At 37.9% G+C, this 15,978-nt stretch overlaps 1 protein-coding gene across 7 annotated transcripts in view; it reads left to right on the top strand.

Moving 5' to 3' along the window:
* TASP1 (taspase 1) overlaps positions 1-15,978 on the top strand; it is a 281,144-nt gene that overhangs the window by 212,925 nt on the left and 52,241 nt on the right. For all 7 annotated transcript variants that reach the window (XR_199566.3, XR_006606287.1, XM_045078421.1 and 4 more), the window contains one exon: positions 3,503-3,613. Coding sequence is in view for 5 of the 7 variants with exons in the window: in XM_045078421.1 (XP_044934356.1) it covers positions 3,503-3,613 (111 nt within the window). In the remaining 2 variants the exon portion in view is untranslated. Of the gene's footprint in view, positions 1-3,502; positions 3,614-15,978 lie in introns of those variants that run through there.

The raw sequence follows: 15,978 nt of genomic DNA, 5'->3' as shown, positions 1-15,978 counted from the left end.
ATACTGGAACACCTTATACATGACAGGTTCAAAGACAGAAAGGTACAATGACGTATTTCTGTCATGCTGAACTAAGGAATGGGATAGAGGCCTGGGGCTTTAAAGGGGAGGAGGACAATTCATAGGCAGTAAGAAGACAGATGTTTGGTAATTAGATATTTGCCCTGCCATACTGATGGGTGCTCAGATAAAATTTTATTCCTAGTGATAATTCTAATTCTAGGAAAAAAACCCAACTTAAATTCTTCTAGGTAGTTAAGGATGAGGCAAAAGTTTCTTGGGCCTGCAGGGTCTTGGTTCCTTTCAGCTCAAAAGAGTCCACATGCCAAAATGACACATTTTGGGGAGATTTACTCTGACCCCCTTCAGTGGCTCTGAAAACTAAACTATAGAACATGAAAGCATGGAACCAAGCCCTCATGCAGGGTCGTTTCTCAATGATTGTGAATTTCCCGTCTCCTTCCCCCTTCTTTAAGAGGCTGAGGATTAAAACATTTACTCCAGTTCCACAGTTTAACTTTGTGTTGTTTTTCTTTACAAGGCAAAACAAGTAAGTGGTTTAAAAAGACAAACAATACCCCCAGACTTAAAATGAAAATGAATGGTTCCCTGTTCCAACTCCAGTCCCCTTTTCCCCAGCTTCCTCTCCCCCAAGGCTACTACTTTTAACTCTCATAGCTATTTCTTTTAGAAGTTAAATCTGTAATTCAACATAACACACTTGTACTACTGTTCCTTCAGTTTCCAATTATAGATATTATTTATATATCAAATAAGATATCTTCATATTCATACCAGGAAAGGCAAGGATTTAATTCTCCTATATTTCCAACCCCAAACCTACCCATACTACATAGACCATTCCTCTTTTTGATGTACTATGTCCCCCTCCCTTTTTTTTTCTGGCTTGTCAGTATTGTGAGTTTTTATTCTTGACTCCAGCTATTGGCATCTGCACTATGTGGTGTACTGTGATGCTGTTTCCTTTCTTACACAAATTCATATTTTTTCTGCAGTTAATACTTGCCTCATTGTTTGCGTTTCTTTTTGTTGTTGTTGTTGTTGTTGTTTTATACCAGTCACTCTTGATTGTCAAACTTCCCTCAAAACATTTCCTCTCAGTAAATTCAAACCCAACATATATTTTGTAAGTTTGATTTATTTTCCCCTTGGAAATATCTTTCCAGCCTCCTCTGGCTTCCTCCTCCAATTTGGACTGTCCACTTTCTAAACCTGCTGCATAGTGCCATCTGGGAATATTTTTGTGTTTTCTTGTTTTGGATTGCCTGTTTCCAGATCTGATTTTCTTTTGCATTATGTACCCTATTCCTTCACTTTGCCAAGGCACGTTCATCCTACCACTTTCTGAGAAAGTATGTGGGAAGTAAATTCTTTGAGACTTTGTAGAGCTTTATTCTATTTTCACACTTGACTGACATTTTGGCCTCATATAGAATTCTTGGTTGGAAATAATTTTCCTTTAGCATTTTGAGAAAGGTGCCTTCTGATCTTCTAGTTTGTTGAGAAATTTGATCCCATTATGATCCCCTTCCTTTCCATATGACTTTTTTTTTTTCCACTTGGAAGTTTTTAAACTTTTATTTCTTTCTTCAATATTTTGATATTTCACAATGATATACCTCCATGGCAACTACATGAGTTGTTCTGGGATGTTTATGAGCCTTTTTAGTCCAGACACTTACCTTTCAATTCTTAGAAATGTTTTTGAATTATTTCTTTGAAATTTCATTTCTTCTATGCTCTTTTTTTTTTTTTCCCTTTAACTCCTATTATTCAGATATTGGACCTTCTGGACTGTTCTTGTGATTTCTTGCACTCTCTCTCTTTTTATTTTTTCTTTCCTTTTGCTCAGTTGATTTCCTAAGTTTTCTCTGTGTTGCTTTTTAGTTTTGATCTCTGTCTTCTCTAGAGCCTAACTGAAACAACTAGTGATCCTAGGTAATCTATACTTCTTTAACAGTTAAATACCAAAGAGTTGAACTGAAAACCTTCTGAATGAGTCATACCTGTCATCTGAAAGCCATCACTATAAGGCAGACTTTTTTAGGGTCTCTCAGGTAGGTCTTTATTCTTAAGCTAGTTGTGTGGCTGAAAGGGAATTTTCCAGTCTTTTGTTTGGAGGATGTCAGCCTGACTTCTTGTATCCTGGGAGCCTCTAGATAAAGGAGCTGGTTATTTCACTGTTGAGCATTAAGACTTCCACTTCCATATCCTGTATTCACTGTGGAGCCTCCCTTCTGCCCTGTGCTGAGTCTGATGCGCCCAAGACTCAAGTCCTTCTCTTTCTTCCTCTCTAGAGATTAAATATCCTGGCATCTTCTGGGTTAGGAAGAAGTAGCTTCCTCTCTATGCAGGAATCTGAGGCTTTAGATCAGGGGTTGGCAAACTATCACTGAAAGGGCCAAAAAGTAAGGATAGGTCCTTTTGGACACTCTAAACCAGTCATCTTCATTTCGGTCCCACCCTGTATCCCTTCTTTTTGAGTTTCTTGATAAAATTGGGTGATTTCTTATGGGTACCTCCCCCCAACCCAGTTTCAGCCCTATTCCACCATGAAAGCTTAGGTTTCTGTAGGTCTACTAGGTGAGCCAACTAATGTCCATCTTCTTTTCATTTTCTAAAAGGTCAGTTGTTGTTGTTTTTTCTCATTTGCCTTTCTCTCTGTCCTCATTTGGTCATGCCTTTGTAAGGAGTGGAGATAAATATATGTGTTTAATTTACTAAGTTTAACCAGAAGCTTCCCCAAATCCAATTTGGTTGGTTTTTATTTTTACTACTTTCTTTGATAGTGCTTGGGTTAATTTTGCATTTGTTCTCCATGTGCTTACTTGCTATGCCAGATGTTCAAAGAAGATGTCCTTGGGGAGGAAAAATGAGGAGTTTTAAAGTGTAGTGTTCTTGAGATGCTCACAATGGTTCAGTGTGTGAGATCCTAAAGAGGCCTGGTTGTTTCTAACCACCAAGCTCTTATAATAGAAATACAGTTTCACCTTATTTGTGTAAACCATAAGGATCATTTTTAAATGTTTGTAATAAAGTTTGTGACTTATTGTTTAAAATTCAATTTAAGGTAGTAAATCAAAGCTTTTGGTGGCATGTCCCTGACAGCATGGAGAGCCTGGTAGGTGATCCCTAAGAGCTGATCAAAGAGACTTGCTGAGCATTTTTTCCTGTATTTGTGTTTTGGTCCTTTAATCTGGTAGTGTTTCCAGTTCCATTCTGAATACTGTAATGCACACTTCACCCCTACTCAAGTCTTCTTGGCAGCATCTGGGATTGTCTTTGCCAAATGGCCCCTGTTCGGGCATAAGCCTGCATTTGCCATCAAGCCTATACAAGGCAAAAACAATGGTGGTTGTCAGAAAATGGGCATCTTTCAAGATCTTATTCATACCACATTTTTGTTCTTATAATCAAATAAAAATTGAAAATAAAAAAAGTAAAATTCATGAAAAAATGACCATTTGCCATTCTTGTCTAGGTTCACCTTTCCTGGCCAGTGAAGATGGCGTGCTTGGAGGAGTGATTGTTCTTCGAACTTGCAGGTGTTCTGCAGAATCTGACTCCTCCCAAGATAAGCAGACACTTCTAGGTGAGCTGGACATATACCTTATGTGTGTGTCTTTCTCTTTCATTTCTTCAAGATATGGAAAGAATTATGTCCTTAAGTTAATAATGTTAAGGTATGGGAAGGCCAGAATGCTCTACTGGTATCTACACATGTCTATTCTTCTGATCTTTTTGCATAGGTAAACATGTAAAAGATGAATATTCATTTTTAAATGTATGCTTAAAGCATATTTTTCAAATGGGCTTAGAACCTAGGACATTTACTAAAGTCGAATATTAAGAACATTGAGACTGTATATTTATTTCCTGCTTGTTCCACACAGCACTGGTAACCCATAACAGCATACACAGTAACAGACATAGAAAGAAGCTTCTTACTGTGTCCCCTCCCAAAACGGAATCAGAACCATGTGAAGAGCTACTGGCCTAGGAATCTTTTTTGGCTCCATGGCTTATTAGCTATGATGCCTTTGTGCATTGGGTCTTACTGTTCTGTGCCACTTCCTCTTCTGTAAAATAAGGACATCTGCCCTACCCTCTCATAAAGCTGTGGTGAAGAAGGGTCAAGTGAGTGTTTTGCAGATTTGCAGATGTCCATCCAGATGTGCAGTTTTGTGTCTAGCCAAGTGTACCACTGGGGTTAAAAACCAGCCAGTCTTCCATTTTCCAAGACACAAACCTGTGGACTAATTCTGCCCATAGAAGGCCCTTTTTCTAATCCATTCATCTGTTATTTTTAATTGACTTTTAAATTAATTATATATTTTTTCAGGAAAGTACACGACTTATAACTGCAACTGCTTGATAAATTATTATAAACTGAACCCACCCATGTAAGCAGCACCCATATTAAAAGCAGAACTTCATCATTAACCCCAGGCCCCCAGATAACTCACCCCCATTCTTTATCTCTCCAAAGTGAACCACTATGCTGACTTCTGACACCATGATTAGTTTCTCTGGGGTTTGTATTTTATATAAATGGAACTACATGTATCTGATGTGCGTGTTGTATGTGGCAGTAGTTTGTTCATTTTTATTGCTGTGTGGCATTCCATTATACTGATACACCACTGTGTATTTATCCATTCTTCCGTTAAGTATTTTTTTTAATATAAGTATTGTAGCTCATCAATAGGAACTGTTGAACTGTAGTTCAACCCTTTCTATAAATTTTCTTACAGAAGATGTGAGAGGTGCCTGATCTATATTGTATGATTATTGTGAATTACTGTAGTACAAGTGAGTCTGTAAATTAGAAAACCAAGAATTTCTTATGAGTGTAGAAAAGTAGTTTTTCTATAGAAGCTGAAAGAGCTTTCATAAAAATTTCGCCCAATTTCCTCAAAGGGGAAGAAAAATGCACTTTGGATTCTGACTACTAACCTCATCTCCCCGCCCCACCCCCTTTTCTCTTTCCATCCACTATACTTGGTATCCAGGTTGCTCCCAAGAAATGTAGTTTAAATGACTATCTTTGGTTAAACCAAGACAAATTAGCCATTTGCTTCTTTGGTATCTTAATTATTGTTGAATCCTTTGAAGAAATATTCCATGCTTGCATAGAAGGGAGTTTGTAGGAGGATGTACCTGGGCCTTCCATAAAAACAGAATAATCCTTAGTACTAGTTATTAAAACTGCTTTATAGACTATTCCTAGGATGGATTATCAGTTCTCTACTGAGCCTGGACTCTTGCCCATTAGAGTTAATCCTGAAAATTGTAAGTTTTTTTTGTTTTTCATTTTTGGTGGTGTAGTATAGAAATGCATATTTAAGGATAAATCATAGAATTTGAAATCATGTCAAATACTTTCAATCACCAAGGTAGTAATTTGTAAACTGATTTTTACTCTCTGTTTTAAGAAGAAGAATGAAATATAAAGTGTGAATTTCTAAAATAAGTGAAATCTTGCCATTTGTTAAAACTAACTAGAGGGTTTAATGTTTGTGAAGTTTATCTACTAAAACCTTGTGAACATAGGCTAGTATCAACTTATAGATGACACCAACTACATGGATTGGATTTTTACATTTGTTCAAAAGAGTAATCTATGTACAAAAGGATAGGAGAGGAGATGTGAAAGTCACCATGGTCACCCCAGACCCAGAGCCACCAGTCTCTGGTTCTGGTTATTCTTGTTGAAAACATGTTCATTCTATAGAATAATTTCATGCTTCTGTTTCTTGATTGGTCAATAGTTTGTGACTCCTTTTGGGGGAAAAAAAAAATTGAAAATGTAGTTCAAACCAGTTTCAACCCCCCCCTTCCTCTAGACTTTTGTTAGACTTCTCCTCTAACTTGAAATCATAAATTTAATTTTATCGCAACTGTAAAATACTATTTCTTTCTTTCTTTCTTTTTTATAAATAAATAAATAAATAAATTTTATTTATTTATTTGACAGGCAGAGAGGCAGGGGGAGAGAGAGAGAGAGAGATAGATATGGGAAGCAGGCTCCCTGCTGAGCAGAGAGCCCGATTCAGGGCTCAATCCCAGGACCCTGAGATCATGACCCGAGCCTAAGGCAGATGCCTAACCCACTGAGCCACCCAAGCGCCCCATGTAACATACTATTTCCCAATTTATTTCTTGATTCCTCAACTTCAGACAGTCTCTATCAACCATACCTCACCTCTTTGACTATGTAAGTTCAGGAAAGTTCATGTGTTCTTCTTTTTTCTTTCTTCCTTACTCCCAAACCTCACCTCAGTCTCTAGCAATATTGTCATGGTTATTAACATCCACATTCTGTACTATACCTAACTCGTTTTCTACATCTTGATTAGAGGTTCTGAATAGTGCCAATTAGTAACGAGCATTGGCAGTACCAAAACTATATATTATTCACTGCAGATCCCAGTAGAAGATTGGACTCATAAGAAAATAAGAGTCTGTCATAAACCTCTGCCTGTAAAAGAATATTTCAAACATCAAGGTCAAATGGATTCTCCCATGCTATACCCTGTCAGTTGCTCTGAAGCAAGCCACAACCTAATTTGCTTCATGTTTGAACCATGACTTCTCATTTATTGCCTTATAAAACCCTCATGAAAGTTTAACTTTACAAACTCATTGGCTCTGTAATGCTTAGTAATATCTAGAAACCAAGAGAGCTCAGAAGTCATTCTTTTCTACAGTCCAAATAAGATAATTCCCAAAATCAAAACAACAACAACAACAATTGGATTACTGTATATTGGTCTGTCATTTTTTATCTGAAGAATAGTATAATTAAAATATTCTCTACCTTGAGCTTTTTCTGTGTCCACTCTCTTTTCTGAAAATTGTAAGTAGTGTTTCCGTAACACTGTAAGAGCAGTTTCAATCAAACCCCACTGTCACTTGGTGGAGTTTCCAGAAATCCATTACTGAACCTCTCCTCTTGACAAATATATCAATTAAAAGAGCCCCAGTAGGCCACTTCAAGGGTGGGATGACTCAAATACAGGGCACTTTCAAGGTTTATCCTCTGTTCACTGATTCATGAATAGAATTGGTAAATCTCACGTATGAAGGAATAGTCAAAATCCTCTTGTTTGACCTTGTTACATGTGCTTTGTTCATAAATTGTTTGCAAGAGGTGGAGCTTATTCCTCTCCCTTGAGACAATCTTCCAAGGCATAAGAATATGGCAGTGTGATAGTGTGTGACTTCTGAGGCTAGATCAGAAAAAGCACTGTGGCATCCTCCTTATTTTCCCACTCTCGGAAAGACCAGCTGCCTGATGGGAGGGTTTGGGTGGCTGGGTGATGGACACTGGGGAGAGTATGTGCTATGGTGAGTGCTGTGAATTGTGTAAGACTGATGATTCCCAGACCTGTACCCCTGAAATGAATAATACATTATATGTTAATATAAAGCCCGGCAGGGACAAAATAAACAGAAAAATAGTAATAAAAGAAAGACCAACTGCCATGTTTTATGGACAGTAAGGCAGCACTGTGGAGAGGTCCACATGGCAAAAAACTATGACCTCTTTCCAATAGCCAGCAAGGCCCTGCGACTTCTTGCTAATATAGCCTCAGCTCTGAATGAATTTGCAGATGACTGCAGCAGCCTTGCACAGATTTCTTGACTGAATCTCATGAGGGAGAGTAGAGTGTAAGTCTCTGAGCAAGAATTACCCAACAAAGCCACTCCTGAATTCTTCACCCACAGAAACTGAGATAGTAAATGTTTTCTGTTTTAAATCATTCGATTTTGGGGTAATTTATGCCAAAATAGAACCTTTTAAATCCTCTCACTGCCAGATAGGCTTCTAGTTAGTCTAAAGAGCTACAGTAACAAATCAAGGTGCTCTGTTGCATTGTTAGGCAGCTGAGACTATCAGATTGCATGAGTAGATTCTGGTTTTCTTCTTTGGGGTCCTCTGAGACAAATGGGATCAGTGCCCTATTTTGCAGTCCCTAGTCACTCTTTTCTAGACTGTCTCATTAACATCCCTGACTGTATTCCTCTCTCACCTTCATACAGTCACAAGACTTCTCTCTCCCTGGCCCAGAGAACCTAATTATGTGCTCAGAAATGGGCAGTTAGGAGAGAAGCATGCCACCCCAAAGTAGAAAGGGCAAAAATGAGAACCTGACCTAATTGTGGCTTAGAGAGACCAAACCCAGGTTCAGAGAGATTGTGGTTAAAAGAAGGGCCACATAGGTATATGTAATTAGTTTACTTTATGTCTAAGCTAAATGTTGAATAATTTTCTCTATGTATTAAAGACAAAACCTGTATCTCTTACTATCACTCTCTGCTTTCAATTTTTCTGTGAGCACACATCTACACTCCTGCCTCTGTTGGTCATTTCCCTAGAAGACAGATGGGAACTACTTAACTTGATGGGAAAGTCCTCCCATGATCTAACCCCAAAATATGCTTTCATTGTCATTTCCAATTTAGTCCTTTCCCTCCACCCAGCCTCAAAGCACCCAGTTCTGGCCATTTCAAATTGCTTGGTCTTCTTCCAGAGAGTCCTGTTTTTTCCTCCGTAACTTTCACATGCTTTTACCTGTGCTTGGAATGCCTTGGGCCAGTTACATTCCTTCTTTAAAGACCGAGGACAGATATGAATCTTCTTGGAATCCTTTGGAAACCCTTTCCCCAGGTGATTTCTTCTTCCTTGTGCTTTTTATTGCAACATGCAATTGGCATCTCTTATCACATTCACTATGACACATCCTAGACGTGTGTTAAAGTGTCTATCCCTCTCCCTAGGCCAGCACCTCTTAAGCTTTTTTCTGAACCCAGTTATTTGACAGGAATAGATCACAGATCTCTGAGCTCCAGTGACTCACATGAAGGATCCAGGTGTTTAAAATATCTTTCCAAGTACTAGAAGATTCCACTGCCCCTGAGAATCACACTACCAGATTGTGAACCATTTGAGGGCCAGGACTGTGTCATATCCAACCTTGTACCCACCTCCATAGTAGGCTCCACTAATTATTTAAATTAACAAATTACATGTCAAATGGAATTTCCTCATTGATTGAAATTTTAAATTGACACTCTTCTAGAAAAATGAAATGTCACATAAAGTATCTTTAAATGCTCTTAAAACAAAACAAAACCCGAACAAAACAGTATGGCTTGGAAATATTGGATAATGATGAGTATCTGGGAACAAGAAGATTTGAACACAGTCAAAATGGATCACAGAAGATAGCCTCTGCAAATAGTCTTATAAAAAGGACAGTTTGGATGTGAATGTATTTGCAACACCCATCCGTCGACCTCCCACTCTCCAGATCATGAGATGCTGGCAAAGCCTAGCCTACAAATCACTGCTTTAACGCAAAGCAAATGCTTCTCCCTGAAATGAAACAGCTGAAAAGAATTAATTTTCTCTCTGCTTTTAGAGGAAAAAAAAAAAAATATATATATATATATATATATTTTTACCTGCTGAAGTACAATTACGTGTGCTTTCCAGGCCTGAATGGAAGAGCTTTATTGAGGTTGCTGTATATAGTATGGCAAATAATTGTGTAAACAAAGTCACATCAAGCCTCCCAGTAGAAAAAAGTGAGTCTTTTTCTGTTTTAAACTTGTGATTTGACACAAGTAATTAGGATGTATGCAAATATATGGCATAAACAGCCAATCTCACAATATGGGTGCATTTTTGTCCTTATAGCTTGCCCTCACTGTGCTGGTGAGAGCCTGATAGACCTTGTGAAATTCAGGCGTCCCTGACTCAGAATGGTTGCTAGGAAGCAGTGAGTATGGGGATCAATGAGAAACAGGGTCCAGATGTTTAAGGAAAATCTTAAGCAATTCAGGATAGGAAGCATAGGGGCTCTTAGAGGTAAAAAAGACTGTTTTTGGCCAGTGGCTTCTGTGCTACTGTTGGGAGTCCTTCATCCTAAATAGATGTGAGGCACACAGTTCAGCCTGAGCGTGATTATCTGATGAACACATACGGTGATTGTTAGTCCTCCATTAAGTTCCCCTCACCTTACACAGAGAATAACTCCAGGTTTCTTACTATCCAGAGATATGTTCATTTTGCTGATAATTAAGTGTTGTATGTGATTTTGCTTCCAATTGTCCAGCTACCCCTTCTTTCCCTGTTTTTCCTCTTAACTATGAAATGTTCCATGTATTTTTAAAAGAATGTAATAAATTTTTAAGTTATAAAGGATGATAATAAAATGAACACCTGTGGACCTGCCACCCAGCTTAAGAAGTTGCCCATTACTCATCTCTTTGAGCCCTCATGTGGGCCTGACTTTATATAAATGGTATGATAAATGGTATGTGATATGATTTCTTCTGTGAGAATTTTTGCCGTATCTTACATAATTACTTGGAAGAATAAGGAATCCTTCTATCATTTTAGACTTAGCTCTAGCAAATTAAACTGCTCTTGACTTGCCAAGTAGAACTTAGATGTGGCATTCCTGCAAAGTTCTTTATCAAGTACTTTTTTTTGTCACTGTTACAAAACATGCTATGGTTTAAAAATAAAAAATGTTAGATTGAGTTGATGCTTCCTGGGACATTAAAAAGATAAAAGGTCATTTTACTGTAAGTTAAAATTCCAAACCGCCTTCTGGTTTTACTGGCATTAAAATTTTGGCAAGCACCCATAAACACATGCACTTCAAAGGAGCTTCATTCCAGGGACCCCAGCAGTATCACTGATTTCCATTTCATGGCACATGCCACCATGAGCACTTATGACTAGGCATTCTGTTGGGCTCACATGATCATAAAAATAATTCCCAGAGAGAAAGCAAATTAGCTATTGGGTTGGTAGTGGGAAAAGAGATACCAATGGGTGCTTATCTAATGTTAATAACTTGTCTTAGAAATTTAACTAAAACTTTGTTCTCTAAGGGGGTCCAGTGCCATGGTTGGAAGCTTTTTTTTTTTTTTTAATTTTTATTTAAGTTCCATTTAGTTAGCATACACTGTTGTATTGGTTTCAGGTGTACAATGCAGTGATTCAACACTTCCATACAACACTGGAGGAAATGGGTAGAAGCTTATCTCTTCAGTGCCTCAGCAATGCTTTGCAATTGTTACATCTTCACTGTAGTCTTGAGATAGAGGCTGATGTTTTGATTCTTTTTTTTTTTTTTTTAAGATTTTTTATTTATTTGACAGGCAGAGATCACAAGTAGGCAGAGAGGCAGGCAGGGAGAGAGGGGGAAGCAGGCTTCCCACTGAGCAGATAGCCCTATGTGGGGCTCAATCCCAGGACTCTGGGATCATGACCTGCAGCCGAAGGCAGAGGCTTTAAACCACCGAGCCACCCAGGCGCCCCTGATGTTTTGATCCTTATTTTAAGGATAAGATGGAGGGAAGCAAATTAAGTAGTTATTCTTAAATGCAAAGTAAATAGGCAGACATGATATTTAAACTTTTCAACAATAGAGCTGCATTAATCTATTGAGGTAGTGCTCTGAGATTTATATATTCCAGAATTAGTTGTTACTTTTAAGAACAAAGAGATGTTGATTACAAATAGCTATAATCTGCTTTGTTTGCTTTATAAAAGAACTTTTTTCCTTATTTTTTATTTTTATTTTTAAAAAAGTATCTATTTATTCATTTGACAGAGAGAGAACCTGACAGCAAGAAAGGGAACACAAGCAGGGGGAGTAGGAGAGGGAGAAGCAGGCTTCCCGCTGAGCAGGGAGCCTGACTCAGGGCTCAATCCCAGGACCCTGGATCATGATCTGAGCTGAAGGCAGATGCCTAATGAATGAGCCACCCAGATACCCCTACTTTTTTTCCTTTGAATATCACTAATATACTTTTTAAAAATTAGAAATGGATGTTTATCTGTAATTTTTTCTCCATCATGAGAAGCATAGTTCTAGCTATAATCTAACTATATAGTATTTTTTTTGCCACAAAATTTTCCATTTGATATAAAGAATACAGAGATTTATGAATAGATTTATGAATAGAAGTCTAGTGATTATGTAATTCTTATTACTGTGGTTCTCCTAAAACTCTCAGAAAAACATTTTGACAAATTTTATAGTCAATTTTCATCTGCTCAAAGGGTAATAGGGATGACTCTAATATGAAATAAATCCTAAAACAATATTTGTTGAATGAATGAAATCATGTTTCAGTAAAACTTGTTTCACTGAATGCTTTTCTGTTCAGCAGAGAACTTCCATGTTCCAGCCAGTGGCCTCTCTTTCCAGCAGTTTTTAATACAGTAAAATGATAAAAGGGGTACCTGGGTGGCTCAGTCAGTTAGATGTCTGGACTCTTGATTTCGGCTCAGGGTTTTGGGATCGAGCCTTGAGTCAGGCTCCACCAGTGGGTAGTCTGCTTGAGATTCTTTCTCCCCTTCTCCCTGTGCCCCTCCCACTACTCATGCACTTTCTCTCTCAAGTCAATAACTCTAAAAATAAATAAATAAAATGATTAAAAAGGGAAGGGAATCAAATTGTCCTTTGAGGTTTATATTACTATTTGACTGACATTCCTCCTTCCTTTTCAGTCAACATCCTTCTTTAGTCTTGAACAAATCACGGTGAGCCTTGGAAAGAAAAAACAGTTCTTTTCTTGGCTTAGTATAACCAGGGCTCTCTAGAACTTCAGTCCCATCCCTCCTACAGTTCAGTGGTGAAAGCTTTTCAGAGAGGTAAGCCAACTCAAAGCTACTTAATGGCCACAGTGGAACACACAAGATATGAATCTTAATGATTCTGTGTCAGGACAGTAAAGCATCCGTGTATGAACCACATTCTAGGTTATAAAGAACTTAACAACCAGGGGGAAAAATCTACAGAGGTAAGAGGAGGCCCTTCTATTTATAGTTCCTCATTCTTCCCATTTTAAAAATGAGCCTATCTTTATTTAGTAAGACATAACTTAAAGCACTGTGCAAAATGTCTGAGGATAGGCCATTCCACCTAGAAGCAGCAGCAGCTGACTTGGCAACTATCTAGCCCAAGACGGTTCTGATTTTAAAGTTCTGTTTTCTGTGCAAGAAAGTCTGGGATGTGAAGCCAGGCAGAGGGGTTTTAAATGGGCGTGGGAGCCAGTGCAGCTGGGGGTTGTTAACAACAATTGGAGAACAACAATTTTTTTTAAAGGGGTGGCTGAGAACTTCTCTCTGGCTAGAAAAGAGAATCCGATTGGTAGAGAAAACTTGCTTGCAACCCTAGTAGATCAATTTTGTTTGCTTAAACAGATGACCTATGAATCATTTTGAAAGAGAAAGAGGTCCTGGCAGGGAGCATCTTGCAAGGGGGTGGTGGTGTAGCTTTACTATTAACTACTGAAGGCTGGGATTTAAGTGTCACTAGGAGTCAAAGCCTTGCATAGGGACTAAAAGCTGTCTCATATAGTGAAAGGATGTTAAGACTAAAGTAGAACTACTATGAGCATTATACTTGTGGGTGAATTTATTTATTCCAGTGCATTAAATACAGATTTCCAGAAAAGATAACCTCTAAGATTATGTGCAAATCCATTTCAGATGTGCCTGTAATACCATTAATCTGTCATCTTTTTTTTTTAAGATTTTATTTATTTATTTATTTGAGAGAGAGAGAGAGCAGGGGAAGGAGCAGGAGAGGGACAAGCAGACTATGTGTTGAATGAAGAGCCTGATGCAGGACTTGATCTTACAACCCTGAGATCATGACCTGGGCCAAAATCAAGAGTCCATTGCTCAACTGACTGAGCCATCCAGGAGCCCCTAAACATGTCATTTTTGAGTACCACATGAACAGCACATCCCACTTAACCCTTTCTCTGGCATGGGAACAGGGTTGGGTACTATTGGCCTTTTTTCACATCATACTTATGTAATATGATGTGTTGTCAAGTCACTTGGTAGAGAAGAGCTTGCCAAATCCCTGTGACCATCTTTCACATGTTAAACCCATTCAGGAATCTATTTTAGCATGGCTTTGGGGGCTCTTAAAGTTTTCTGATGGAGATCTTTTCATGGTCTGGCCATTTTCGGTAGCCTCACAATGCCTGGGCTTTGGCTTTCTTTATTTATTTGAGAGTGGGGAGGGGAAAAGGGAGAGAGAATCTTGAGCAGACTCTCTGCTGAGCACAGAGCCCAACTCTTGGCTCAATCCCAGGATCCAGGGATCATAACCTGAGTGGAAACCAAGAGTTATTGGGCACTCAACTGACTGAGCAACCCAGGTGCCCCTTGGACTTTGACTTTCTAAAAATCAGTAGGCTTTTCAAATTAGTAGTTGAGATGTATACAGTGGCCAGCCACTGGCAAAGAAACCTGGCACTTTCCCACACTCAGATATGTCATTCTGGGCCATACATTTATCCTAAATATTGCTTTAGTTCATGATCCACTACATGGAATAATTATACATGGAAAAAATCCCAGTACTATGATATAATATCTGCCCGGTTTGCAGTATTATTATTAGAATCATTTCTTAATACTCTTACCATAAATTTCCATCTTAGATGTATGAAACAAATTATAGACTTTTAGATATTACTCATCATAAGAAATGCTACTCCTATTATTTTTCGCCTCTATGTAACTATATTTGAGCTAACTTTGTACTACTTACCAGGCCTTAATTGTAAATTAGGACTTAATTAAACAGTTATAAAAGTTTGTGATACAAACTGCCCTTGAGACAATAAATTTTTTTTAAGATTTTATTTATTTGACAGAGAGAGATCACAAGTAGGCAGAGAGGCAGGCAGTGAGAGAGAGAGAAAGAGAGATTGAGAGAGGAGGAAGCAGGCTCCCTGCCTAGCAGAGAGCCCTATGCGGGACTCCATCCCAGGACCCTGAGATCACGACCTGAGCCGAAGGCAGAGGCTTAACCCACTGAGCCACCCAGGCGCCCCCAATAAATGTTTTCTGCTCATTTAAAAAAATTTATAGTGATTTTGGTATTGTAAAATTTCTAGCAGGAATAAATTTTTTTTTGTTTTAATTGCTCTTTAAACATAATAGGTTTTTCCCTAAATGTATGTGTCCAGTGTAAATTTATGAAGGGACTTATTCACGGTTCTTTGTAAGATTTGGCCATATTTTAGGTAGTCACGAGACATGAAACAGTTTGAAAGCACTAGATCATTTCACATCATAATAAAGCATTCTCATGAAGGATAATTAAAAATATATGGTAACTTCTCATTACATCAAATTTCAGAAGTTCAGAATGTCATAATCTAAATAAGGAAGAAATTCTTAACAGATAACATAGATTGGAATTCCTGGGGCATTTTTTTTTTAAAAAGGAAATAAACCAAAATAGGACAAAATTCAGAGGTTTTGGGAAAGGACATATGGTGAAAAATAGATTGCGCTCCATTAAACTCCCTTAACCAAACACTTCTCATATTTATAGTAGCAGCTATTGTTGCCACTTCCTAAAGTGTTCTTCCAGAGAGATCCCATGTATTTACAAACATATTCTTCCATGGTCCCCTTTTATTTTCTTCCACAGAAATGGCAGCGCCATCTCTATATAATTGTCTACCTTGCCTTTTATTTTAGATAAACTATGTATCTTGTAAGTAAGTGTTTTTTCAAACTGAAGCCTGTTATATTAATGAGGTCTGGAGTCAATTTAGTGAGTCATAGACAGAATCTTTTAAATCAGTGGATATACTATAAGGAACCCAGTAGTATAAACCAATGCATGGTAAGTAAAAGGGTAGGTATTATTTTGTGAAATTTCATTTATAAAGAAATACATGTACTAAGTGACAACCTGTGGGACTTTTAAATTTTGTTTTTGTTATATTGTGATTCATGGACAAAAAGTCAGAAAAATACTCAATGTAGATGGTTCCATATCTTCCATGTAGAGCTTTTTCCTTTTTTTTTTTTAAAGATATTATTCATTTGTTTATTTGACAGAGAGAGAGAGAGAGATCATGAGTAGGCAGAGAGGGAGAGAAGAAGGCTCC

Source organism: Mustela putorius, unplaced genomic scaffold (genome assembly GCF_011764305.1).
Source record: "Mustela putorius furo isolate JIRA1106 unplaced genomic scaffold, ASM1176430v1.1 tig00000253_pilon_pilon_pilon, whole genome shotgun sequence".
Classification (NCBI taxonomy): domain Eukaryota; kingdom Metazoa; phylum Chordata; class Mammalia; order Carnivora; family Mustelidae; genus Mustela; species Mustela putorius.
The sequence above is the reverse complement of the archived record's forward strand: the minus strand, read 5'-3'. Positions and strand labels throughout refer to the sequence as shown.